This window comes from Geotrypetes seraphini, chromosome 5 (genome assembly GCF_902459505.1).
Source record: "Geotrypetes seraphini chromosome 5, aGeoSer1.1, whole genome shotgun sequence".
NCBI classification, from domain to species: domain Eukaryota; kingdom Metazoa; phylum Chordata; class Amphibia; order Gymnophiona; family Dermophiidae; genus Geotrypetes; species Geotrypetes seraphini.
In genome coordinates this window covers 92,897,641-92,924,805 of record NC_047088.1, presented here as the reverse complement: position 1 = coordinate 92,924,805, position 27,165 = coordinate 92,897,641, and the positions used below count along the sequence as shown (strand labels likewise).

The window sequence follows — 27,165 nt, the reverse complement described above, 5'->3', positions numbered from 1 at the left end:
AAACCCCAAAGGAATGGTACAGTTTAGGGGGTGACAGAAGAGCGGGACTTGGGTGTGATTCTATGTGATGATCTTAAGGTGGCCAAACAGGTTGAAAAGGTGACAGTGAAAGCTAGGGTGCATAGGAAGAGGTATGGCCAGTAGGAAAAAGGAGGTATTGATGCCCCTGTATAAGACTTTGGTGAGACTTTATTTAGAATACTGCGCACAATTCTGGAGCCCGCACCTTCAAAGAGATATAAAAAGGATGGAGTTGTTTCAGAGGAAGGTCACTAAAATGGTGCATGGTCTTCATCATAAGGCGTATGGGAACAGACTTAAAGATCTTAATATGTATACTTTAGAGGAAAGGCGGGAGAGGGAAGCTGTAATAGAGAAGTTTAAATAACTACATGGCATAAATGTGCATGAGTGGAGTCTCTTTCATTTGAAAGGAAGCTCTAAATGAGGTGATAGGCTCAGGAGTAATCTAAGGAATACTTTTTTACAGAAAGGTGGTAGATGCGTGGAAGTCTCCCAGAAGAAGTGGTGGAGACAGAGACTGTGTCTGAATTCAAGAAGACAACGGATAGGCACCTAGGATCTCTTAGAGAGAGAAAGAAAGAAATAATAGTTACTGTGGATAGGGAGACTATAATTTCCCCCCGAAAACAAGCCCTAGCATGATTTTTAAAGATGCTCCTAATATAAGCCCTAACTAAAAAATAAGCCCTAGTTATGATTGACCCCCGTAGCCCCACCCCCTCCCCTGAATATCCAACACTCCTTGACTCCATCCCTAGTTTAAAAAACAAAAAAATAGGCTTCCATTATTTCTGGGCTCCTATCCCCCTGTACAGCAGAACCCCATCACTAGTGATTTAGCAGAGGAAAGGCCCCAGCGGCCGTTCAGAGCGCTGCTGCCACCAATTATTTTTCGATGCCTCGGAGGTATATTAGTCTCACGGTGGGAGGGTCAATGGGGTTCTGCTGCACAGGAGGATGAGAGGGAAGGATAGAAAGATGCTGCACAAGGGGATAGATGAGAGAGGAGGAAAGAGGAAGAATTGGGGTGGAGGAGAGGGAGAGATGAGATTGTTGTACATGAAAAAAATGGCATCCCCTGAAAATAAGCCCTAATGCATTTTTGGGAGCTAAAATTAATATAAGACCCTGTCTTAGTTTCGAGGAAACGCGGTAGATGGGCCATTTGGCCTTTATCTGCTGCCATTATGTTTCTTAATAAGACTGCAAAACTAGTTCTCCAAGCCTTCAATTCTCTCTACTTGCTTTCTACCCATGCAGATGCAGCAAGGCCCATAGTGACCCACACATGGCCCAGGGAAATTAGAAGTCATATAACCTGATTTACTAGCGTGTGGGTGCAGCGATCAGCGCTAAAGGCTGCAATGGAGGTCGCCACACGCATGCGCCAGAACAGGCACACTCTGATGCTGCTGGCCCGTGGATGTGCCAGTCTTAGCCTTGCTACGGAAGCCCGGCCAGAGAGCAATTGCGGCTGCGCTGAATTATTGACAGGTGGAGGAGGCGGTACTTGGATGTTTTGGAGGAACCTGAGTGGATAGTCACTGTGAGCTTCGTACATTCCAACAGGAACCCCGTAGGGACTACTTCCACTTCCACTTCCATCCCTGCGGGATTATCGGACAACTCTCTACTTCCAACTTGTTTTTCAGATCGCCCGCGACTGGTCCCGCAGTTTTCCTTCTCCGTCATCCCAACCTCCTTAAACACAGCTTTTTTCAATTTTCCGGTGTCCAGCTCTCTTCCGACTTAACTTCCCGTTTCCGGCAAGGAGGGACGCCTCAAGAGGGAGAAAAGTCGTGTTGGGGGACGGGGACCAGGTCCGGAGAAGGAAAGCGGTGTGAGTTTGACGTTAGGGTATGAGTTTGACGTTAGGGTAGGGGTGGGGGGTTTGAGGGAGAGGTACCGGATCGCGGACAGGGAATAGATGGCAGACTACGAGGAGGAGGGATGCTCGGAGAGTGAGAGCAGCCGCATGCGTGTGACTTGGTAACTTTGTGGAGAGTCTCTGGCACATAACATATGCATTGCCTTATTGGAGCAAGACTGAAGGTCCATCAGGCCCAGTATCCTGTTTCCAGTAGTGGCCAGTTCAGGTCACAAGTACCTGACAAGATCCCGAAAGACTAAAACATGTCTAATGCTGCTTCTCCTAGAAATCAGAACTGGGTTTTTCTAAATTAATTTTAATAATGGTTATAGACTTGTGAAAGTCAACCAAGAACTAATTAATCTCTTCTGCTTGACAGCAAGCAGGCACAGGCTCTGCTCCTGAGAACTGGTGAGAGGCAGTAGGTCAGGGGTGTCCAATGTCGGTCCTCGAGGGCCGCAGTCCAGTCGGGTTTTCAAGATTTCCCCAATGAATATTCATGAGATCTATTTGCATGCACGTCTTTCATTGTATGCTAATAGATCTCATGCATATTCATTGGGGAAATCCTGAAAACCCGACTGGATTGCGGCCCTCGAGGACCGACATTGGACACCCCTGCAGTAGGTGGAACTTGCATTTAAAGGAGCATTAATTATGGCCATGTCCAAAATTATTGTAGTCAAATGCCAGTGTTGAAACAATAAAGTGGAAAACACACATACTGCCAATCAAGGAACTGAACAAACAAGGTAGGACACGGTACTACTCGAAAGGGTCCAGAAGAGAGCGACTAAGATGGTTAAAGGGCTGGAGGAGTTGCCGTACAGCAAAAGATTAGAGAAACTGGGCCTCTTCTCCCTCGAACAGAGGGGACATGATCGAAACATTCAAGGTACTGATGGGAATAGACTTGGTAGATAAGGACAGGTTGTTCACCCTCTCCAACGTAGGAAGAATGAGTGGGCACTCTCTAAAATCAAAGGGGATAGATTCTGTACGAACATAAGGAAGTTCTTCACCCAGAGAGTGGTAGAAAACTGGAATGCTCTTCCGGAGTCTGTCATAGGGGAGAACACCCTCCAGGAATTCAAGACAAAGTTAGACAAGTTCCTGCTGAACCGGAACGTACGCAGGTAGGGCTAGTCTCAGGGCGCTGGTCTTTGACCAGAGGGCCGCCACGTGAGTGGACTGCTGGGCACGATGGACCACTGGTCTGACCCAGCAGCGGCAATTCTTATGTTCTGTGATATAGGAGACAAACTGTTTATTGTAACTTCCTTGATAACTGATCTGACCTCTGGTAATGTAATGTAATCTGATCTTGAACTGAATAGGTAAAGGCAGAAAACCTGATTAACATAACATAATTCTATAACTTGGTTCCTAAATTTAGGTGCTACAAGGTCTATAGCGGTGCAACTAAGTTATAGAATACTAGCACAAACCCACACCAAAATGTAGGCATGATCCTTTTTTTATTTTCAATGGCAGGTGTAAACGTAGGCACGATCCTTTTGTATTGTCAATGGTAGGTCATGCCTAAATGCACTAAGGGATGTGTGTAACTAATAGTATTCTGTAAGCTTCATGTGTCACTTGACACCCCTCTCACGGTCTGCCCACCTGGAGTTATACGCTATGGTACCTAGACGCTACTTTATAGAATAGCAGTTAAAGGTGTCTTTGATGAACCTAGATGTTGCATAGCTATAGGCATGAACTTATAGAATGAATTAAAAGTGGTCTAGCCAAAGCACCACTGACCTTTTGTGAGGTAGTGGTGGTGGCCTTTCTCTGCATACAGGAAATCTGAGTCTACCCCTGCCGCTAAAGACACTGCTTCCCTTCTTTGATAGATGTATACCATCCCTGCACAGCAGCCCTTGGAAAATCATCCCATGGTCCAGGAAGCCAAAATGCTCTTGATGACACCATCTACGTAGCCATGTATTCATCTCCAGGATGCGTTCTTCTGTGACCTGGCCCTTACCCTCGTCAGGGAGGATAGACAAAAATGCTACCTGCATATTTACCTGACTGCTTCACCTTCTCTCCCAGAGCCACAAAATCACTTTTGATACATTCACAGGGGTACCTGGCAGTATCATTAATGCTAATGTGGATGAGCAGCATCGGATAATAATCATCATGCCTGATGAGTCTTGGCAATCTCTCTGTAACATCTTGGATTTTAGCACCAAATAGACAGCATACCTCCCGGGCATCATGTCTGGTTTGCAGATGCACACTTCTGTACCCCTCACAAGGGAATTGCCAGCCACCACTACTTGATGCCTCCTAGGGTTCATGGATCCAGAAATTTTAGGGATTTCAAGCTTTGCTCCTTCCTCTCTCTCTGGGATGCTCTCAACTCCTCCACTTTCAGGGCAGCATACCAGTTCTTCCGTTCATCTTTTTACTACTCATATTAAAGAAAGAGTTGAATGGCGCAAAGACATATTTGACTGACTTTAGCTCTATAATTTATTTACAAAGATATGTCAGGAAAAGAAATGCTCCTAATTGCACTATTCCAGGCTTAATAAATAAAAAACTTTTTTCACCTCTTTTGGGTCTCTTTAGTCAAATCAAGAAAAATCCTAATGAGACTTCCCAAACAGGTATATCATGTTTCTTGAAAAACATACAGAGGAGCCAATCTCTATCAGAGGGCAATTCCATAGAAACATACATAGAAATAGACGGCAGATAAGGGCCCACGGCCCATCTAGTCTGCCCACCTTAATGTCCTTCCCCTACCTTTGCCCTGTGAATAGATCCCATGTGCCGATCCCATTTGGCCTTAAAATCAGGCACGCTGCTGGCCTCAATCACCTGTAGTGGAAGACTATTCCAGCGATCAACCACTCTTTCAGTGAAAAAGAATTTCCTGGTGTCACCTCGTAGTTTCCCGCCCCTGATTTTCAACGGATGCCCTCTTGTTGTCGTGGGACCCTTGAAAAAGAAGATATCTTCCTCCGCCTCGATGCGGCCCGTAAGATACTTGAACGTCTCGATCATGTCCCCCCTCTCTCTGCGCTCCTCGAGCGAGTATAGCTGTAATTTGTCAAGCCGTTTTTCGTATGGTAGATCCTTGAGTCCCGAGACCATCCGGGTGGCCATTCTTTGCACCGACTCCAGTCTCAGCACATCCTTGCGATAATGCGGCCTCCAGAATTGCACACAGTATTCCAGGTGGGGCCTCACCATGGATCTATACAATGGCATAATGACTTCCGCCTTACGACTGACGAAACCCCTTCTTATGCAGCCCATGATTTGTCTTGCCTTGGACGAAGCCTGCTCCACTTGATTGGCAGACTTCATGTCCTCACTGACGATTACCCCCAAGTCTCGTTCTGCTACCGTTTTTGCTAGGATCTCGCCATTAAGGGTATAAGACTTGCATGGATTCTGGCTGCCCAGGTGCATAACTTTGCATTTTTTGGCATTGAAGTTGAGTTGCCATGTCCTAGACCATCGCTCCAGTAGGAGTAGGTCGTGCATCATGTTGTCGGGCACTGAATCTTCGTCTGTTGTGCATTTGCCCACTACATTACTCAGTTTGGCTTCATCGGCGAATAATGTTATTTTACCTCGAAGCCCTTCTGCCAAGTCTCTTATAAAGATGTTGAATAGGATTGGGCCCAAGACTGAGCCCTGTGGTACTCCACTAATCACCTCCGTCATTTCGGAGGGGGTGCCGTTCACCACCACCCTTTGGAGCCTACCTCCAAGCCAGCTCCCAACCCATTTCGTCAATGTGTTACCTAATCCTATAGAACTCATCTTGCTCAGTAACCTGCGGTGTGGTACGCTATCGAATGCTTTGCTAAAGTCCAGGTACACGATGTCCAGGGACTCCCCAATATCCAGCTTCCCCGTTACCCAGTCAAAGAAGCTGATCAGGTTGGATTCCATTTATTTATTTAATTTGCTTTCTATCCCATCCTCCCCAAAGATCATTAGATGATTGGAAACTTTAGTGCATCTAGCCCTAAGTGTCTTGCCTAGGGTCACAAGGAGCAGCACTGGGATTTGATCTCACAACCTCTGTGTGCAGAGGCAGCAGCTCTACTAGTGAGCCACACCTTCCCAATCAAAGCAAAATTAAATGACCTCAGATTGTACATAGGACTTAAAAACCTAGAATTATAGAAAAATAAAGACAGAGAAAGACCATCTGTTCTATCCAATCTGCCATCCATACCAGCTACTGTGCCTTCCAATTCCTTAGAAGATACTATGTACTTGCCCTAAGCTTTCTTAAATTCAGATAGAGTCCTTGTCTTTACCATCTCCACTAGGAGGCCATTCTAAAACTTCATCACCCTTTTCCTGAAGAAGTATTTCCTTGGGTTATTCCTGAGTCTTTCTCCTCTCACCTTCATCCTATGCCCCCTCATTCTGGAGTTTCTTTTCAATTGAAAGTGACTTGCCTCCTATCTATTTATGTCTTGGAGTTATTGAAACATATAGCTCCCCTCTTTCACCTTTCAAAGTATACATATTGAGATTAAATCTGTCCCCATCCACTTTCTGTCAAAGACCACTCACCATTTTAGTAGCTGATCTCTGGACCAACTCCATCATTTTATATTTTTTAAGGTGTGATCTGTAGAATTATACGCATTGTTTTAAATGAGGTCTCACCAGATATTATACAGAAGCATTATTGCATTCTTTTTATTGCTGGCTGTTCCTCTCCCTATGCACTTGACCATCATTCTAACTTTTGCTGTCACCCTCTCTACCTATTTGACCTCCTTAAGATCATCACATATGATCAGACCCAAATTCTTCTCCTTTTTCATGCACAAAAGTGCACTCCCTAAACTACCACTACTTCAGGGTTTTGCATCACCAAATGCATGATCCCTGAATTTTTTAGCATTAAATCTTAGCTGCCAAATTCTGGACCATTCTTCAGTCGTTGCTAGGTCCCTCTTCGTTATTCATACCATCATCTGCAAATAGGCAAACTACCAGATAGCCCTTCAGCAATATCACTTACAAAAATGTTAAAATGAATGAGACCATGATCTAAACATTACATTACATTACATTAGTGATTTCTATTCCGCTTGTGCCTTGCGGTTCTAAGCGGATTACAAGTTAGATGACTGGACATTTCCAGTAGCATTGCGGTACATATAATCAAGAATGCGTTAAGTTACAATTGTTATTCTGGACTTTTCCAGGATAGATTGGTAGTAGATAGTAGATAGTGATAGGTTGTTTAGACGAATAGAGATAATATTGTCCGGATTCTGTTGTTTAGACGAATAGAGCTAATACTGTCCGGATTCGAGGTGTTGCTGGTGGTGGTGTTAGGGTAGTCATGAGAGCATTTTCTAATACTTTTGTGAGGTTATGATGATGGGAAGTGTTTTTTGAAGAGATGAGTTTTGATTTCTTTTCGGAATGCTTTAATGTCTATTGATTTGGTCAGTAGATTGGTGATGGTAGTAGCAGTGCACCCGTGGTGATATCCCTTTCCTCAGAATGAGCTCCATTTACCATACCCAGTGTCCATTCAACTAGTTCCTAAACCAGTCACTTTAGAGCTCATACAGAGGTCACTCAATTTATTTATGTCATTATGCAGAACTGTCAAAATCTAGAAAGGTATAACCTGCACTGAGTGGCATGTACAACTGTGGCCACCTTGTTGAACCGACTGAATAGACTACACAGGTCTGTAACTACTGTCATGTACTATGTTAAGAACATAAGAATTGCTGCTGCTGGGTCAGATCAGTGGTCCATCGTGCCTAGCAGTCCGCTCACACGGCGGACCTCTGGTCAAAGACCAGTGTTCTAAATGAGTCCAGCCTCACCTGCGTATGTTCCAGTTTAGCAGGAACTTGTCCAACTTTGTCTTGAATCCCTGGAAGGTGTTTTCCCCTATAACAGACTCCGGAAGAGTGTTCCAGTTTTCTACCACTCTCTGGATGAAGAACTTCCTTACGTTTGTACGGAATCTGTCCCCTTTCAACTTTAGAGTGCCCTCTCATTCTTCCTACCTTGGAGAGGGTGAGCAATCTGTCTTTATCTGTTAAGTCTATTCCCTTCAGTATTTTGAATGTTTCAATCATGCCCCCTCTCAGTCTTCTCTTTTCAGGGGAGAAGAGGCCCAGTTTCTCCAATCTCTCACTGTATGGCAACTCCTTCAGCCCCTTAACCATTTTAGTCGCTCTTTGGACCCTTTCGAGTAGTACTGTGTCCTTCTTCATGTATGGCGACCAGTGCTGGATGCAGTACTCCAAGTGAGGGCGCACCATGGTCCGGTACAGCGGCATGATAACCTCCTCCGATCTGTTCGTGATCCCCTTCTTAATCATTCCTAGCATTCTGTTTGCCCTTTTTGCCGCCGTCGCACATTGTGCGGACGGTTTCATCAACTTGTCGATCAGAACTCCCAAGTCTCTTTCCTGGGAGGTCTCTCCAAGTACCACCCCGGACATCCTGTATTCCTGCATGAGATTTTTGTTACCGACATGCATCACAGTGTTCTCCCCAGAATTTTTTTACAGCCAGGTGGTATGAAAAAGTAGCCGGGTGGGGTGGGACAGGGAAATTTGGTGGTTAGAATAGGGTCACTAAATCCAGTGGTGTACCTAGTTTCAAGTTTATTAGGATTTTATATACCGCCTATCAAAGTTATCTAAGCGGTTTTTACAATCAGGTACTCAAGCATTTTCCCTATCTGTCCCGGTGGGCTCACAATCTATCTAACGTACCTGGGGCTATGGAGGATTAAGTGACTTGCCCAGGGTCACAAGGAGCAGCGCGGGGTTTGAACCCACAACCCCAGGGTGCTGAGGCTGTAGATCCAACCACTCCTCACACTCCTAGTATATATGACAGAGAGAAGGCTTCCAGTTGAGGTGTAGGATGTGGGTAGGAACCTTTTCCCATGGCTTTGTGCACTGCAGCACTCAGGGAGCCGGCCCGAAGACGCCACGTTGATCGCTGCAGAACACTGTCTTGGGCCCGATGGAGGTGCCGGCCCTAAGGACTGGCAGAAAATTTCTGCGGACCGGCACCTTTCCACAGACTGGCGGTTGAAGAACACTGCACTAGAGCACCAACACATGAATTGTAAAACTAAACAAGTCAGATCCTGCATAGTCAATTGATTATCCCAGGACAAGCAGGCATGATATTCTCACATGTGGGTGACGTCATCTACGGAGCCCCGATGCGGAAGCATTTTCAAGCAAACTTGATTGAAGATTTAAGTTTGCTCTGCTGCTCCACGCATGCGTGCCTTCCTGCTCCACTAGGGGGTGCATCCCCTCGTGGTCTCCAGTTCAAAATTTTCCGCGAGCCTAGAAGACGTGTTTTTCAGGCTCTGCTCCAACTGCCTTCTAGCACCGCGATTTTTTCTTGTTTTTTCACGATTAAGTCGCTGTGCGCGAATTCCTTACCTTTTTACTTGATTCCTGCTTCGTTTTCAACGACCCGGAGGCTTCCGGGTCCCCGTGGCCGCGTGGCTAATCGTGCCGCGGCTACTTTCGATTTAATGTCCCGGCCTTTGACCGGCTTTAAAAAGTGCACCCGGTGCGAGCGGCTTCTTTCTCTCACAGACCCGCATCGCCGGTGCATCCTTTGTCTGGGGGCGACTCATCCAACCGACTCCTGCCCCCAGTGCGCTATTTTCCAAAACCGGGCCCTCCGCCGAAGAAAAGCCTGCATGGCGGATCTCTTCACCCCGGACCAACCCTCCACTTCGGCCTCGAGGTCGGCCCTGGCCTCGGCCCCGGCCTTGACCTCGGCCCCGGAAACCTCGGCATCGCCTCGAGACTCGACCCCGAAGTCCTCGGGACAACAGAAAGCCTCGGCTCCGGGTAAGTCCCCTCTTCCCTCTTCAGGTTCTGTAACAGCGAAGAAGCCAGCCTCGGGGACAACGGCGACGCATGGCGGAAGCCCCATGCTTACAGCCCCGTCTAAGCCCTCCAAGCCTTCGGGCCGTGCCTCCACCACACGGGAATACTCTGATACGAGGTCGCCCCCGGTGGAGCGCACAGAGGCAGGGGACATGCCTTCGATGCTGTCCGTGCCCGTCTTCCAGGACCTACTCCGAGCGATGATCACGTCGGAGCTGTCCGCTGCAATGGCCCAGTTTCAATCGGCCTCGACCTCGAATGTGCCAGACCAACCTGAGCCTCACACCGAACAACCTCGAGGAAAGGTGCGCAATCCTCGCCGCATCCCATCCTCCTCGGACTCCTCGCCGAGACGCCCGAGACGTTCCCCCTCTGCGGACCGCCGAGGGGCAAAACGTCGGGCTAGAACGACAGAAACCTCGAACCGCCGTACCTCCAAGAAGGCCCGAGGTTCACCAACCCTACGAGGCCGTTCTCCCACACCTCGTACAGGACCACTAAGGGTGGCTGAGTTATCACTCTCCAACCCGCGTATCCTCCGAACTCCCCCTCGGACGCATTCTCCGAGGGAGTCCGGATCGAGGTCACCAATCCGACATCGATCGGTACCCCCTAACCCCGGCATCGTCTCCGAGGGGCTCCTCGAGACGCCGAAGATCGACAACCCCGGAACACTCTCACAGTGCTTCCCCAACCTCGGAGCATGGATCAGAGCATGAACCTCGATACTCGAGGGAAGCCTCCTTATCCTTCTCCACCCGATGAAGGTCTCGTTCCCTGACCCCGCACGGGGCTCCGGGGACATCTCGCCCATCCTTCACTCGCTTTGTCCAAGACATGGGCCACGCATTGGACTTAGATCTCCAGTCCGACTCCAGATACTCTAAGGAGTACCTGGCGGAGCTGGATATGCCATCACTGCCCAGAGAGTCCCTTCGCTTACCACCTAACCCGGTACTCCAACAGGCCTTCTTCAGGAACCTGGAGACCCCCTACATGGTCACGGCCGTACCCTCCAAAATGGAGGCCAAGTACCGCACAGTACCTTATCCGGGATTCGAGCAACCACAGCTCTCCCACCAATCGCTGCTAGTGGAATCCTCCTTGAAAAAGGCTCACCCGTCCCGGGTCTCAGCAGCAGTACCCCCAGGCCGGGAAGGCCGAACCCTGGACAAGTTCGGCAGGAGACTATACCAAAACGCAATGATGGCCTCTAGGGTGCAAAGCTACACTTTCACCTTCACATCATACCTCAAACACCTCATTGGACTATTGAGAGCCTTTGAGACTGACCTACCGGCCTCCCGGCAGGAAACGTTCGGCCTGCTTTTAGAGTCCCTCTCCAACCTGCGCCTTCATCTATTCCACGCGGCCTACGATGGCTTCGAACTCTCCTCCAGAGAAGCAGCCTTCGCTATCGCCATGCGCCGACTAGCTTGGCTGCGCCTGGTCGACATGGACCCCAACTTACAGGACCGGTTAGCTAACCTCCCCTGCGTGGGAAAGGAATTGTTCGATGACACTATCAAGGCGGCGACAAAACGCCTCTCCGAACATGAACGCTCATTTGCCTCCCTTGTCCGGCAAAAGCCCAAACCGCCAGCGCCCAGGCCATACAGGGCCCCTCCGCGCCGCTACCCACAAAAGTCCACCCCTGCTTTCTCGCGGCCCCCACCCAGACGTCCGCAAGCCCATCACAGGGCCATGCCCAAGTCCCAACCGCCCGCGACCACCAAACCATCCCCGTCCTTTTGACGGGACACGCGGAAGGGGGCGGGCCCCCTCCGCCATAGTCCCAGGCCGCCTTCCCATCGGAGGTCGACTCAAAGCCTTTTACCCTCGCTGGGAACAACTCACGACGGACGCATAGGTCCTTGGCGTGATCTCATCAGGGTACTCTCTCAACTTTCGGGCCATTCCCCCGGACAACCCCCCAAGGAATTGCCCTCCCAACAGGACTCAGCTACCTCTACTCATCTCCGAAGCTCGAGACCTGCTTCGCCTGAGAGCAGTGGAGAAGGTCCCCCCCGACCAACGGGGGAAGGGCTTCTACTCCCGTTACTTTCTGGTACCGAAAAAAACGGGAGACCTACGCCCAATACTAGACTTGAGACGCCTCAACAAATTCCTGGTACGGGAAAAGTTTCGGATGCTCTCACTACCAACACTCTACCCCCTGATCGACGAGGGCGACTGGCTCTGCTCCCTCGATCTCAAGGAGGCGTACACACATGTCCCAGTGCACCCCGCTCACCGCAAGTTTTTGCGTTTCCAAGTAGGGGACTGGCACCTACAATACCGAGTCCTCCCCTTCGGACTAGCATCATCACCTCGGGTCTTCACCAAGTGCCTCGTGGTGGTAGCAGCAACCTTACGCTCCCAGGGCCTCCAGGTATTCCCCTACCTGGACGACTGGCTAATCAAAGCCCCGTCCAAAAAAGGGGCTATCTCAGCGACCCAACAGACTATTACCTATCTACAAAGTCTGGGGTTCGAAATAAACTTCCCAAAATCTCAACTACGCCCCTCACAATCCCTACAGTTCATCGGGGCCACGCTGGACACGGTTCGCCTCCGTTCCTTCCTCCCCCCTCCGCGCCTGGAGGCGTTAGTAAGTCTGAGCCGAAGGATCTCTCGGCTGACCTCAGTATCAGCCCGACAGATGATGACCCTCCTGGGCCACATGGCCTCCACCGTCCATGTCACACCCTTCGCCCGCCTCCATCTGAGAATCCCTCAATGGACCCTGGCGTCTCAATGGCGTCAAGACCGGGACCCGATCGACCACTCCGTGACAGTGACTCCTTCATTGCAACGATCGCTCCGCTGGTGGGCCGACTCTTCAAATCTTTCCAAAGGTTTGCTCTTCCTCACCCCACCCCACAGCAAGGTACTCACCACGGACTCGTCGGAGTACGCTTGGGGAGCCCATCTGGACGGCCTGCGCACCCAAGGAATGTGGTCAGCACAAGACCGCCGTTGCCACATCAACGTGCTAGAACTTCGGGCCATCTACCTCGCAGCAGTAGCCTTCCAACATCTGCTCCGCGACCGAGTGGTTCTCATCCGAACCGACAATCAAGTAGCGATGTACTACGTAAACAAACAAGGGGGCACAGGATCTTGGCCCCTTTGCCGGGAAGCCCTGCGCCTCTGGAAATGGGCAATCTCCAACAACACCTTCCTTCGGGCGGTGTACATACAAGGAGAACAAAACTGCCTGGTGGACAGACTCAGCCGCCTCCTCCAGCCACACGAGTGGTCACTACACTCTCAGGCCCTACGAGGAGTGTTCGAACGGTGGGGGACGCCTCAAATAGACCTGTTCGCGTCCCCTCACAATCACAAGCTGCCTCTCTTCTGCTCCCGGATATACTCCCCGGACCGGCTCGAGGCCGACGCCTTCCTCCTCCTCGATTGGGAGGGAAGGTTCCTGTACGCGTTCCCGCCGTTCCCTCTGATACTGCGGACGCTTGTCCACCTGAAAACAGTACAAGCCACCCTGATCCTGATTGCCCCTCGCTGGCCACGCCAGCCGTGGTTTTCCCTTCTACTTCAACTCAGTGTCAGAGATCCACTGCCTCTGCCTCTGTTTCCCTCTCTACTGTCACAGGGTCAGGGTTCACTGTTACATCCCAATCTTCAATCTCTTATCTGAATGCTTGGTTTCTCTCCCCCTGACTGCTCTCCCCGTGTCTCAATCAGTCAAGGAGATATTGGAGGCCTCTAGAAAAACCTCGACGAGAACCTGCTACTCCCAAAAGTGGACCAGATTCTCAACCTGGTGCTCCTCCCACAGCCAGGACCCGGTGTCAGTCCCCGTCCCCCTGGTCCTTGACTATCTACTTCAACTATCTCATTCCGGCCTAAAGACCAACTCCATTCGAGTACACCTCAGTGCGATTGCGGCCTTTCATCAGCCCCTGGAAGGGAAAGCCCTCTCGCTCCATCCCTTAGTCACTCGCTTCATGAAGGGCCTGCTGAACGTCCACCCCCCTCTCAAACCTCCCCCGGTGGTTTGGGACCTTAACGTGGTTCTGGCTCAACTAATGAAACCTCCATTTGAGCCCCTAGACAAATGCCATCCAAAATTCCTCACTTGGAAGGTAATTTTCCTACTTGCACTCACGTCCGCACGGCGGGTTAGTGAGCTACAAGCTCTGGTAGCGGACCCACCCTTCACGGTATTCCATCACGACAAGGTGGTACTCCGCACCCATCCAAAGTTCCTACCTAAAGTAGTGTCTGATTTCCATCTCAATCAGTCCATTGTCTTACCTGTGTTTTTTCCCAAGCCCCACTCTCACCCCGGAGAAGTGGCGCTCCACACTCTTGACTGCAAAAGAGCGTTGGCCTTTTACCTCCAACGCACTCAGCCACACCGGAAAGTCCCACAACTGTTTTTGTCCTTCGACCCAAACCGGTTAGGTCACCCAGTTTCCAAACGCACCTTGTCCAACTGGTTGGCCGATTGCATCTCCTTTCGCTACGCTCAGGCTGATCTCGCGCTGCATGGTCGAGTAACGGGACACAAAGTCCGAGCGATGGCAGCCTCCGTAGCCTTCCTCAGGTCAACACCTATTGAGGAAATCTGCAAGGCTGCCACTTGGTCTTCGGTTCATACCTTCACCTCCCACTACTGTCTGGACTCCCTGTCCAGAAGCGATGGCCGGTTCGGCCAATCGGTGTTGCGAAATCCATTTGCTTAAATTGCCAACTTCCCTCCATCCCTCTTCAGTAAGCTTGGAGGTCACCCACATGTGAGAATATCATGCCTGCTTGTCCTGGGATAAAGCACAGTTACTTACCGTAACAGGTGTTATCCAGGGACAGCAGGCATATATTCTCACAACCCACCCACCTCCCCGAGGTTGGCTTCTTGGCTAGTTAAGTGAACTGGAGACCACGAGGGGATGCACCCCCTAGTGGAGCAGGAAGGCACGCATGCGTGGAGCAGCAGAGCAAACTTAAATCTTCAATCAAGTTTGCTTGAAAATGCTTCCGCATCGGGGCTCCGTAGATGACGTCACCCACATGTGAGAATATATGCCTGCTGTCCCTGGATAACACCTGTTACGGTAAGTAACTGTGCTTTTTGTACAGTCAGTGCTAACAGAAAACTATGTCCTTTTCATACACACAGAACAGAGAAACACCCTCACCCAATATGGAATAATCACAAATTAAAAATAGAAATATGTAGACAAAAGTTAAATTAATGCAACACCACAGAAACAGTGACACATGTCCCCTAATACTGTACAAAATATAAAGACAGTAGATGTAAATTTGAAAAAAACTGATACATAACAATCACCACTTTAAAAACAAATAGAAATAAAACAAACAACAAGAAATAAGAAAATACAATTTTATTGGACTAATCCATTTTTCAGTTAGCTTTCAGAGGCCAAATCTTTCTTCAAGACAGTACAGTATACAGCTGTTATGATATCCTGTCCTGACCTGAGGAAAGGGGTTTAGTCCAAAAGAAATAGCCTTATTTCCATTTCCTATTTATAAAGTTTTATCAATACAGTTACAATACTACTTGATTCTATGTAAAGCAACAAAAAATCTCTTTCTACCTTTTGTAGTTTCTGCTTTAATCATCTTCTCTTTGCTCTTTTCTTTCTATACAACGTTTGTCTTCTCTCCCTTTGATGCAACATCTGCCCTCTATCTTTGCCCCTTCCACCCAGCCTCTGTACTCTCTACCCCTTCCATCTACTGTCCACCCTCTCTCTGCCCCTTCCATCCACTGTCCACCCTCTCTCTGCCCTTTCCATCTAGTGTCCGCCCTCTCTCTCTTCCATACGGCATCTTCCCTCTTTTTTATGTCCCTTCAATAAACTGTATATCCTGTGCCCTTTCTCTCCTTTATACATGATTCATTTCAGCTTCATCCCCTTTCCATTTTTCTGTCTCCACTCCCTCCCCTATGCTCTGGCATCTCTCTCTTCTACTTTCCTTCCTTCCTGCCCACTCCACCCCATGGTCTATCTCCTTCCGTTCCCTCCCCCCATGCTCTGGCATCTCTCTCCTCTCCTATCTCTCCCTCTCTGCTCTGGCACCTCCTCTCCTTCCTTTCCCTCTGGTCTGGCATTTGTCTCCTTAGTTTCCCTTCCCTCCCCCTTGCCCTAGCATTTCTCTCTTCTCCCCCTCCCCCTCCATTATCTGGCATCTCCTCTCCTTCCTTTCTCTCCCTCCCTCCTTCCTTTCCCTCTGGTCTGGCATTTGTCTCCTTAGTTTCCCTTCCCTCCCCCTTGCCCTAGCATCTCTCTCCTCTCCCCCTCCATTATCTGGCATCTCCTTCCTTTCTCTCCCTCCCTCCTTTCCCCTGGTCTGGCATCTCCCTCCTCCCCCCCCCATGCCCTGACATCTCTCCCTCCATGGTCTAGTATCGCCTTTCCTTTCCCTCCTTCCCATGGTTTTGGCATCTCTTTCCTCTCCTCTCCCTTCCTGGTCTTCCTTCTCCTTTCTTCCCTCTCTCTCCCCAGTTGGGTGCAGCAGCAGCAGCATTTCTCTTCCCCCTTCCCCATCCCCTCTCACTCTCCTCCTCCACTGCTCTCCCCTCAGTCCTGCTGCAGCTCTCCCTCTTCCATTTTAAGTCCAGCAGTACTCTCTTCTGTTCCCAATCCAGCAGCACCTCTCCCTCTCATCTCCCTCCACCATTCAGCTCCAACAGCACCTCTCCCTCCCCTCTACTTCCGTTTCCCCCACTGACTAGCTGCAGCACTTCTCCTTTCCACCCCCAGGGCCAGCAGCACCTCTCCTCTCTGACTAGCAGGGCTCCTATCCCTTCCCTTACCCACTCACCTCCCAAGTCTAGCAGCACCACTCCCTCCTCTCCTCTTTTCCTCTCCTTCTATCAGCACCCCTCCCTCTTATCTCCCAGGTCCATTGGCACTACTCCCTCCTCCCGATTAACAGGCTCTCTTTTGTAACTTGCCTGACTGCTGCCGTAGCTTTAGCGAGTAAATTCCCTCCAGCAGCCTCGGGGCCTCCGAGGAAGAAGGAAGTTACATCATTGGAGGTGGAGCGGCCTAGCAAAATCCCCGAGGCTGCAGAAGGGAATCAATTCGATAACACTACAGCAGCTGTCAGGCAAATTACAATAAGGAGAGAGCGGTGCTGCTGCTAGTCCAAGGTATAGAGAGTAGAAAATGACAGTGGCAGCAGGAAGGCAGGAAGCATGCCAGCGCTGCGTTTCCCCAAAGCAATTTTTTACCTCCCCAGGCCCGTCTTCCTGATCGGAAAGCCGTCCATCGCATACACACACCAAATACAAATTGCAGGCTAGTGCCGCCTTAGCCCGTAGCGAATGCATGCTCCGGGGTTCTAAGGTGTGCGTGCCGGCTTCCCTTTTCTTCCCCCCCCAAGACATAACTTCCGGTTTCGGAGGGAAGAGAAGGGAAGCTGGCACGCACACGTTAGAGTCCTGGAGCATAAGTTTGCTACGGGCTAAGGCGTCAAATCTCCAAGCCGTATTTTTTTTTTTTTTTAATGTTGAGCAGCAGGCAGCAGCAGAATTCACCAGTGGATGATAGCTGGGCGGTCATCTAAATTAGCTGGGTGGACCGCCCGGCTAAAAGGCCCTAGGGAGAACACTGCATCACTTTACACTTATCCATGTTGAACCTCATTTGCCATGTCAATGCCCATATGGTATGTCACTTTCTCACTAACCAAATATTTAGGATAAGGCTTTTACAAATGTTTCCTTATAATTTTGTTTGTGTGTATGGTGAAGGTTGTTTGTCTTTCTGTATTGTGCTTTCATCTTGTTCTTCTCTCCTCTTCCTTTAGCTTCTCCTCCTACATGTGGCACTCTTATTCCAGTTGATAGTGGTTGCTCTTAGCTAGGGTTGAGAGGTTTTTGTTTTTTACTCCTGCTTATGTATTGATTATACACGTATGTTTTTAAATATCTTTTCTCTTGCAGATACCATGCCAGTGTGTTGCAACAGTTGCCTGGAGAAAAATGCAGTGTTGAAGAGGCCAAAGACTGGGCACTCTCTCTGCAAGGAGTGCTTCTTCACAGCCTTCGAGGAAGAGGTGCACCAGACGATTATGTCTGGCCAGCTCTTTCAGCGAGGAGAGACTGTAGGGATTGGCGCCTCCGGGGGCAAGGACTCCACTGTTCTGGCTCATGTTTTGAAGGTGCTAAATGAACGTCATGATTATGGTCTGGCCCTACTTCTACTCTCAGTGGATGAAGGTATCACAGGTTACCGTGATGATTCCCTGGAGACGGTGAAAAGGAACCAGCAGCAGTATGACCTGCCTTTGAAAATTGTCTCTTATGAGGAGCTCTATGGCTGGACTATGGATGACATTGTGAAGCAAGTGGGATTGAAAAACAACTGCACATTCTGTGGGGTTTTCAGGAGGCAGGCATTGGACAGAGGAGCCATGATTCTTGGTGTGGATAAGATCTGTACAGGTATACAGCCTGCAAAACAATACTATAGGGGTTCCCAAACCTGTCCTGTGGCCTCACAGCTAGCTGAGAGTTAGGGGTGGGGGTTGTGTTTGTTTTTTTAGGGCATCCACAAAAACTACAAGAGAGTTTCATATTTTTTAAATAATATAATATTTTACAAAACAATTAAATACATGATTCATATAATAATCACATTTCAATTTCTTATCCTACCAAACCAGTCCAGCTACCTGGGTTATACCCTCCATGCCAGTGGGTACAGACTGTATGATTATGTAGCTTAAAAGTGTAAGGATTGACCCCCACAATGTGAGGTGGGGTTATGTTAGGTGCCCTTACCAACGCCAGGTCCCGAGTTCACTACCTTCACAGAAGATTCACCAGGAAGTAGACTCAAATAAGAAGCACAGCCAGAAGTGATGGCATAAAGAATATATTATAGATATAGGCTTACAGAAAAGTAATATTAATAAGCATTACAATTAAAGAGAGAGCAAAGCAGTTTCCCTGCCTTACAGAGTCCAGAGAGAAGCGTGATGTTCCAGGGAGAGGTAGAGAGAGAGAAAGGAGGATGGGGTGATGGTCTAAGCTTCGGGTTCCAGAGATAGGCAAGAGAGGGGGTGATGTTGCGAGGGGATTTTTATAGCTTGGAATCTTATTCTAAATATAGAATCTATTGAATTTCCCAGTATCTTTCTGTTTATAATTTGTAAACTGTTTGAAACAATGGTTAGTTTAATTGATAAGGAAGGTGTGATACTTGCAGGCATGGTAGATGGGATTAGCTTCTGGCTTCTTTGTCCCATTCAAGCAGCCTATCTTCTTGATAAACAATCCAGTCTGGCTGGATGCTTAATGTATGTGAATTCTGTGCAGGAGCACAGAATTTTGCATCAATATTCCAGAGTCAGATTGATATAATTTCCCATAGGCCTTTGCTGACATTGATTAGGGTAACCAAAAATGCTGATTGCTAGCAATGCTAGGGCTGACATCTCCCATACTTTTTTTTAATTTTTATTCTTTGAAATGAAGGCAAGCTTGTGGTACCCTTCTATAAAATGCCAGTCTGCCCTTCGCAGGTGCCTCTTACCGCCAACATCATATCAGCACGTCCCTGTCCTGCAGAATCTCCAAGCTATGAAAAGAAACAGTTCCCATTATCTTACCCGTCGTTATGTTAAAGGAAAGATTTATAAACTATAAAGAGTTTTACCTTATGCAAAATTGTCATTAACTATTTTTTCTGTGGCCCTCCAAGTACCCTATTTTTTCTGCAGCCCTCACATTTAAAGTTTAATATCTTTCCTTTCTCAAAACTGACACATTTCAATCACTATATTTGATTTGATTTCTTATATACCGCTATACCGTGAGGTTCAAAGTGGTTTACAATGAAGATAGATTAAAGATACATTAAAATAAAATAAATAAAAATGGTACTTTGGATTTCCCTAGCTGTCCCGAAGGCTCACAATCTAGCTAAAGTACCTGAGAAAACAATAAATAAAAATATTGAAAATAAAATAATTTTCCCTACCTTTGTTGTCTGGTGACTTTAATTTTCTGTGCATTTAACTATGTTTCCAGGGTCTTCTTGTCCTTTGACTGGTTTTCTCTCCGTCTTCACTTTCTGCCTTGCATCCATCTTTGGCATTAACTTAATATTCAATTTTTATGCTTTCTTTTCAAAATCTACGTTTCCATATCTTACCTTCCCTTCTATCTCTCTCTTCTGTCCTATTTCCATGGTCTGACATCTCTTTCTTTCTTTTCTCTCCCTCCCTCCTTCCTTCCTTTCCCCTGGTCTGGCATCTGTCTCTTTCCCTCCCCCAACTTTTTATTTCTTTCACCCTGCCCCCTTCTTTCTTTCTCTCTCTATCCATGCCTCCATTCTTTCTATATGTCTGTCTGTCTTTCTCTCTCTCTCCGTGCCTCCTTTCTTTCTTTTTTTCTTTCTCCATGCCCGCCCTTTTTTTCTGTCTTTCTCTCTCCATGCCCCTTTCTGTCTGTGTCCCGTTTCCCTTCTTTCTTTCTGTCTCCCTGTCCCCCCTTTCTTTCTTTACTTCTCCCTGCCCTCCCCCAAGCCACCACCATTGGGGAACAGGCCGCCACAGACGCAGTCAGGTAACAGGCCACCACCGCCGCAATCGGGGAACAGGCCAGCGCCGAGATCTTAACTCTCCCTGCTTATCTTCCCCAGTGCGGGGCCGACCAATTCACGCCACCCAACGTCAATTCTAATGTCGGGGAGGAACTTCTGGGCCAGCCAAGCAGTGATTGGCTGGCCTGGAACTTCCTCCCCGACGTTAGAATTGATGTCGGGTGGCGAGAATTGGTCGGCTCCGAGCTGGGGAAGATATGCAGGGAGAGCTAAGACCTCGGGCGCTGGCCTGTTTTCAGATTGCAGTGGCTTGGGGAAGGGCAGTGGGAAGGGAATCAGATCGGGGACCCCTGCTTTAGGCGAGGACAGATCTCGGGCTGCAAAATAGTCCCTGGGGGGCCGCATGTTTGAGACCGCTGATATAGAAGATTAGAAGTAGAGAATGTCTAGAGCAGGGGTGCCCAACGCGTCGATCACGATCGACAGGTCGTTCACTCAGGCGACCCCAGTCGATCGCACAGCAGGTTCCCTTCTTCCCTTCTCTTTTTTTCCCCTCCTGACTGGCCCACCTCTTAAAGAACGCTGGCCAATCAGAGTGCTGGAAGGGTGGGGTGAAGGTGGGTGGGGGACGGAGCTCAGCGCATCACAAGAAATAGAAGCGCCTGTAATGATTGAGGTAAGAGCGAGGCCTAATGCTGCCCGATATACAATTTTAAAAACCCCAAAATCGGCCTCCCAATCAGTGGCGTACCGAGGTGGGGCGGTCCGCCCCCGCCCCGGGTGCACGGCTTGGAGGGATGCACAGCCGTCCGGGTCCTCCTGCCCTTCCTTTCCACCGGTCTGCGCACGGGGCTCGCACCCGCCGCCCAAATGGTGCTGTTGGTTATCGCGAGACTCGCGGGAGTTGACGGCACCATTTGAGCGTCGGCGCGGGACCAGGCAGGCGCAAGCCCCGAGTGCGGACCGGGGGAAAAGAAAGGCAGGATGACCCGGACCTGGCCGGCTGTGCACCCCTCCAAGCCGTGCACCCGGGTGGATCGTCCCCCTTCTAAATCCATTGTACTTGTCTTTTATTCAGTTCCACTAATGAGCATTGTGACAGGCAGTTCTTATGGGGCAGTTCTTGGAAGTATTTCTTTGTTTTTCTGTGCCTAAGTATTCTATTAATTTAACTTCCTTATTCCTGTGGGGATCTCCAAAGGGGACGAATGGGAGACGGCCGGTGGCAGGTGGTACTTTAGCAATTCTTACAGGTTGCCATAGGCCTCAGGAGCTGTCTTCCCTCTGCCATGGTCCTGCCCCTCCTCTAAGTCAGAGACAGGCTTGGGGCAGAGGGAAGACAGCTCCTGAGGCCTATGGCAACCTGCAAGGATCGCTAAAGTACCAGCGATCCTCTCTGCAGACTGCTCCCTGCTGGAATTAGGTAAATGGATGTGGGGAGGGTAGGCCTTCGGGGGGGGGGGGGGAGTGCAGTCCTTCAAGGGGTAGTGCAGGCCTTCAGGGGGGGGAGTCAACCTTTGAGGGGAAATGTGCAGACCTTCAGGGGGGGTCAGGCCTTCGGGGGAGGGGGGCTGTATAATAAAAAAATATTTGAACATAAATACAAAGTTCACTCGGTGTGTATATATATATTTATATATATATATATATATATATATATATAAATAAATATATATATGTTTAGCATTTTTATTGTTGGTAGATCATTTTGACTTGGTCATTTTAAAAGTAGCTCGCAAGCCCAAAAAGTGTGGGCACCCCTGGTCTAGACCGACTTCTTAAGAATGCAGACTCTGGATCCAGGGGAATTGTCTCTGTCCAAGAGAGCGTTCAGCCTCATTGTGCAATGCTGGGAAGACCGAAAATGGATCACAGCCAAGAACATGAAAGCAGATCGCTTTTACAGTCAAAAAGCTGAACCAGGAAGCACAGGTTGCTCTGGTTCAGCCCTGGCCCACAGAGAGTCTACTCTGTGTTCCCACTATTGTAGGCTGGATCATCTGCAGAGTCGCGGGCCCACCAGGGTGTGGTGATACTGGTGGCCTCAGACTGGCCTCGCCGGCCTTGGTATGTGGAACTGGTATGACTTAAAAAATGCAGATGTCTCAAGTTGCTGGCTCCTCAGTCACAGGGCCCAGTTCCCATGGAAAATCCAGAGCGCTTTGGTCTTACAGCATGGCTCTTGAGCACACGGCCCTAACTTGTAAGGGTTATTGTAAGGTAGTCATTGCGACCCTCCTTAGAGCCAAGCCTTCGACATTTGCAGTTCACACTAAAACCTGGAAGGCTTTCCAGCTATTGTGTGCCATGGAGCAGGTAGATCTTTAGCTCATTTCAGCATTTGGAGTCGGATGACGGCGGCAACCTCGGGAGACCCTTGAAAAAGCACGGTTTACGTGCGAAACATGTCGGGTCTGACTCCCCAGGTTTGGCTGAGATAAGTACTATTCTAATCTTGGATTTACTATCAATAAGTATAACAGAATAATGACTTATTACTAAAAAGCTATAAAAAAGAAAAAACAAAGTAAGAAAACTAAAGTTGGAAAAGACAGCCAATGATGAAGCACCACACAAGGCTTCCCGCGATATAAACTTTTTACAGCGGTGGAGTGGTGAGGCTGAGGCGTCCTTTCTAATAGTATATACGACATGATTAACAACACGATATCCAGACCATTTTTGTAAGTGTAGTTACCTATCTCCATTACAGCACATTCAGCTAAATGTTTTGCTGCTTCTTGGGCAGAGTCCCGGGCTGTTCCATCTGATAAAATTTGTAGAGCAGCTACTTGGTCCTATGTCTTCTAACTGAAAGAGTACCAAGGTAAGATCCTAATCTTCCATTCATCAACAGTAACTAGTCGTTTCAAAAAGTTGGCACCAGCTCGCAGAAAATGCTACAAAATCAACTTGAAAGTGTCCAGTTGATGTTTCTCATCAGCATTCAATCATTTGGTCACCCACTTGACTGACGGCTTCTGTATACCCAGCTGCTTGTGGATCATATATCCAACATGTTCCCTGGATATCTGTAGTGTCTCAACAATTGTTTTAGCCGCTAATCTGCCAAAATCAGATTGTGTACATGGTTAACAATTTCTGGAGTTGACACCATTTGAGGCCTCCCAGCCTTTGCACAGGTGACCCCTGCTGCCTGTCTGAAGGTAATAAAAAATTTAGGCTGGACTTTGAGAGAGTCCAAAACCCAGGCAATCTAACAGGTTTTAGATAGCCATCTGGACACCTGGCAGTCTTCAAAAGACGTAGAGTATCCCTAATGCTGGTGGTGGAAGTAGTACAGTAAAGAGAGCATGCTAGATCTGTGTGGTAGGATTTGAGTAAGGCAAGGAGAAGGACATGCTGGATGGGGAGAGATGTGATTGAGGCGGGAAGAAGTATGTATGTCAGGGACAAAGACCTTTTGGTTGGGGAGGGGGGTTAAATTTGACTCTTTGACTCTGTGTGACCTCAACTTATACATGGGTCACACCAATTTGGGCCATTTTTAGTTGCAAAGCTGCCTCGACTTATACATGAGATTCAGTTCTATTCTTATTTATTTACATTCCACACTATTCTCACAATAGATTCTAGGCAGATAACAATTTAAAAAAATATTGTCTGTATAAAATTATTCATTTAACAATCATTAAAATTTTTTAAACAATTTTCTAAAGATATAATAAGTTTTCTTAGTGCAGTTAGATCATTCCAAAGCTTTGTTCCTATAAAACTTAAAAGATTTGTTCATCAAAGATTTCAAATGACCTTATGAACTTACAGAATAGCCGAGTATATACGGTACTTACTGTACCTGAATGTACACAAATAGCGTTTTAGATCTGCAGATGCTATATAAGAAACTAGAAATAAATAACTACAGTATCACACTCCCCCCCCCCCCCCATCCTCAATTGTAGCCTGAATTGGGTTTGTATTTTAGATTTAATTTTTCACCTTTATAAATCTTTAAAATAGAATGACAATAAGGTATACGTGTAATTGCCCTCCCTAATGGGTTCTGAGTCTAAGTTCTGTCTTGGGGTATGGCGGGTTAAATCACTTGCTCAAAGGCATCATCCATCTCAGGAGTATCACTGGTTCTGAACCCACTGCTCTAATCACTAGACGACTACTCCCCCTCCTATCAACATTTGAATCCCCATATGATATGCATGGACCTAGATATAAAACTCCATATCACTGCTTTGTATAATGTACTTCAGGTTCCGGAACAACTGCTCATCCCCTCCTTGTCTTTCACAGGTCACAATGCTGATGACATTGCCGAGACTGTTCTGATGAATGTCCTCCGGGGGGATATTGCACGACTAAGACGCTGTACAGCTGTGGCCACAGGCAGTGAGGGTGCCATTCCACGCTGCAAGCCACTGAAGTATGCTTATGAGAAAGAGATTGTCCTCTATGCCTATTTCAAGAAGTTGGACTACTTCTCTACTGAGTGCGTGTACTCGCCCAACGCATACCGTGGCCATGCACGTGCCTTTCTGAAGGACCTGGAAGCCCTGCGCCCTAGCACTATCTTAGATATCATCCATTCAGGCGAGCACCTCTCCGTGAAGGAGGATGTGAGGATGCCAGTGCAAGGGAACTGCTCCCGCTGCGGATATATCTCTAGTCAAGCCCTGTGCAAAGCCTGTGTACTGCTGGAAGGATTGAACCGTGGTCTGCCCAAACTGGGCATTGGTAAACACCAGAAGCTGCACCATAAACTGCTGGCCCAGGAGCCACTCACTGAACAGGAGAGGAGGAAACTGAAGGTGTTAGATTTGTAAACTCTACCAGGCAGGTTTTAGTGCCCTATGCATGAGTCCTGTGTGTGTGTGGTTGCCCTCATGTTTATTTTGCAAGCTTTCAAAATTTTGTGGTGTGTAAAAGATTAGACTGATGGTATATGCAGACTTGCGGTCTAATACAGTATCTGCAAAACAAGAAGAATCTTCAGACACCTGTACAAAATGCAGGCAATGTTTATTTTAACAAACACACAAATTGTTGCGCACAAACAGACCACCTTTAAACAGATCAAGGGACCTGACACGGTCCGTGTTTCAATCAATTCATCGTCATCAGGGGCAAGATGTTTTTCCGGATATCACAGAATAAAGCAAAATTGTTGTGTTTTTTTTTTAACCAAACTACACATGGACCCCTGATGAAGATGAGTTGATCGAAACATGGACCGTGTTGGGTCCCTCTTTTGCATCTACTGTGCCCTCTCTGTATACCAAGACAGTATTTGCCCATGCTCTACTGCAAAATCACTGACCACTTGCCCTTTACAATTGTTGTCCCTCTACTATTTCTTGTTCAAAATTCTATTCTATTAAGATTTATAGACCATGATAATTTCTACAATGGATTCTAGGCAGGTAACAAATCAGAAGTTCAATATGTAGCATTAACAACAATACACCCAATTCCTATAAAACATATCAAACTCTAAAGTAATTTAAAAGTAATGTCTTTGCAAAAGTTATAATAAGAAGAAATTTTGCCTTAATTCTGTTGGAAGGCCATTCTACAGCTTAGCACCCAGATACCCAAAAGGCTGGCTGAATAAAGACTTAAAAACGAACTAGCTTTACAGATGGGTAACTAAGGTTTACAGACAATGGAAAATATGAATATGGTTGCTGGACAATAATGTTGCTGCTTTTCTCAACCACTTTTGTGTTGGATACAGCCCAGATATACGTTTGGAAAGGAGTGCACAGTCAAATCTCCTTTTTTAAATGATTTTATAAATCGTAGCAAGAAAAAGATTTCTACATTTTTACATTAAAGGTAATCTTTTGTGCTTCCTTTGTATTTAGATTTTTTTTAAAGCCTTAAACTGTTAAAAAGTATCAAAGCAGCTACAGCCATTGGATAAGGTTAAAAGTTCATTACAGTTTTTAGACCGCATTGTAAAAATTATTGAATTTTCATGGTGGGGCAGTGAGGAATGGATTACCTTATACCTTGCATTCTGCAAGTTATCCACCAGATATTGCTGTTGCACAGAGCATCAGTTGTTTAGGCCACTGGAAAACTGCATTTAAGTTTATACACATTGTTCCTATCTGAGCTCTATGGGGCTGGCTAGGGTAGTACAATAAACAGGCTGAGATCTTTGTCTCTGAAGTCTGGATGCACAAAAATTGTCATTAAAATCCTGTGGGTCACTGTGGGGCCCATAAATTGTCCAATTTTAAAAATGGCAATCAATATTAAATCTGGGAAACATTAAGATTTTAAACCCAAGGAATTCCTTTGTTTGTTTTTAAAGAAAATCCTAAGCAACCAGTTTTTATCTGGTGCAAGGGCTACAGAAAGAAGAAACATAGCCACTTCCCTTTCAGAAAGTTTCAATATTGTAGTTATATTAAGTGGTTGTTTGATCATTTTCTTGTAAAACTCCATCTTGTTTCGAAGGCAAATAATAAACTTGAGTCAAAGGTGGCAATATTTCCTCAGGGATTTCCAATATTTCTTTCATATACCGTTTCACCATTTCCCTAGGTGTTACCGCCATAACCCTGGGAAAATTGATCAACCTAAGATTATTATTACGGGAAAAGTTCTCCAAAGATTCTAACTTTCTTCTTAGGTTTGTATTATCCTTAATTAATGTCTCAGAAATTTGTTTAGATAGCTTCATTTCTTGCTGAAGAATCATAATAGATTTTTTTGAGTCATTAGTTTCAGCCCTCAGGTTCTTAATATCTTTCTGTTGAACATTAAGTTTATCATCCAGCCATTTAAGCTGGGGTTTTAAAGAGTTAGCCAGATCAGCCACGAGATCCCATAGGGAATCCAG

The 27,165-nt window shown here is 47.4% G+C and overlaps 1 protein-coding gene across 5 annotated transcripts; it reads left to right on the top strand.

Moving 5' to 3' along the window:
• Positions 1-1,356: 1,356 nt before the first annotated feature.
• CTU1 (cytosolic thiouridylase subunit 1) lies at positions 1,357-26,813 on the top strand. Of its 5 annotated transcripts, none has more exons than XM_033944511.1 (3): positions 1,357-1,518; positions 17,735-18,235; positions 24,609-26,813. In XM_033944511.1, exons 1-3 carry the CDS (start codon positions 1,389-1,391, stop codon positions 25,136-25,138), a joined length of 1,161 nt encoding a protein of 386 aa, XP_033800402.1. In that variant the 5' UTR covers positions 1,357-1,388; the 3' UTR covers positions 25,139-26,813. The 5 variants fall into 5 exon arrangements, with proteins under 5 accessions (XP_033800402.1, XP_033800401.1, XP_033800403.1 ...); XM_033944510.1 differs by having other exon boundaries at positions 1,357-1,557; XM_033944512.1 differs by lacking the exon at positions 1,357-1,518 and adding an exon at positions 1,577-1,862.
• Positions 26,814-27,165: the final 352 nt, after the last annotated feature.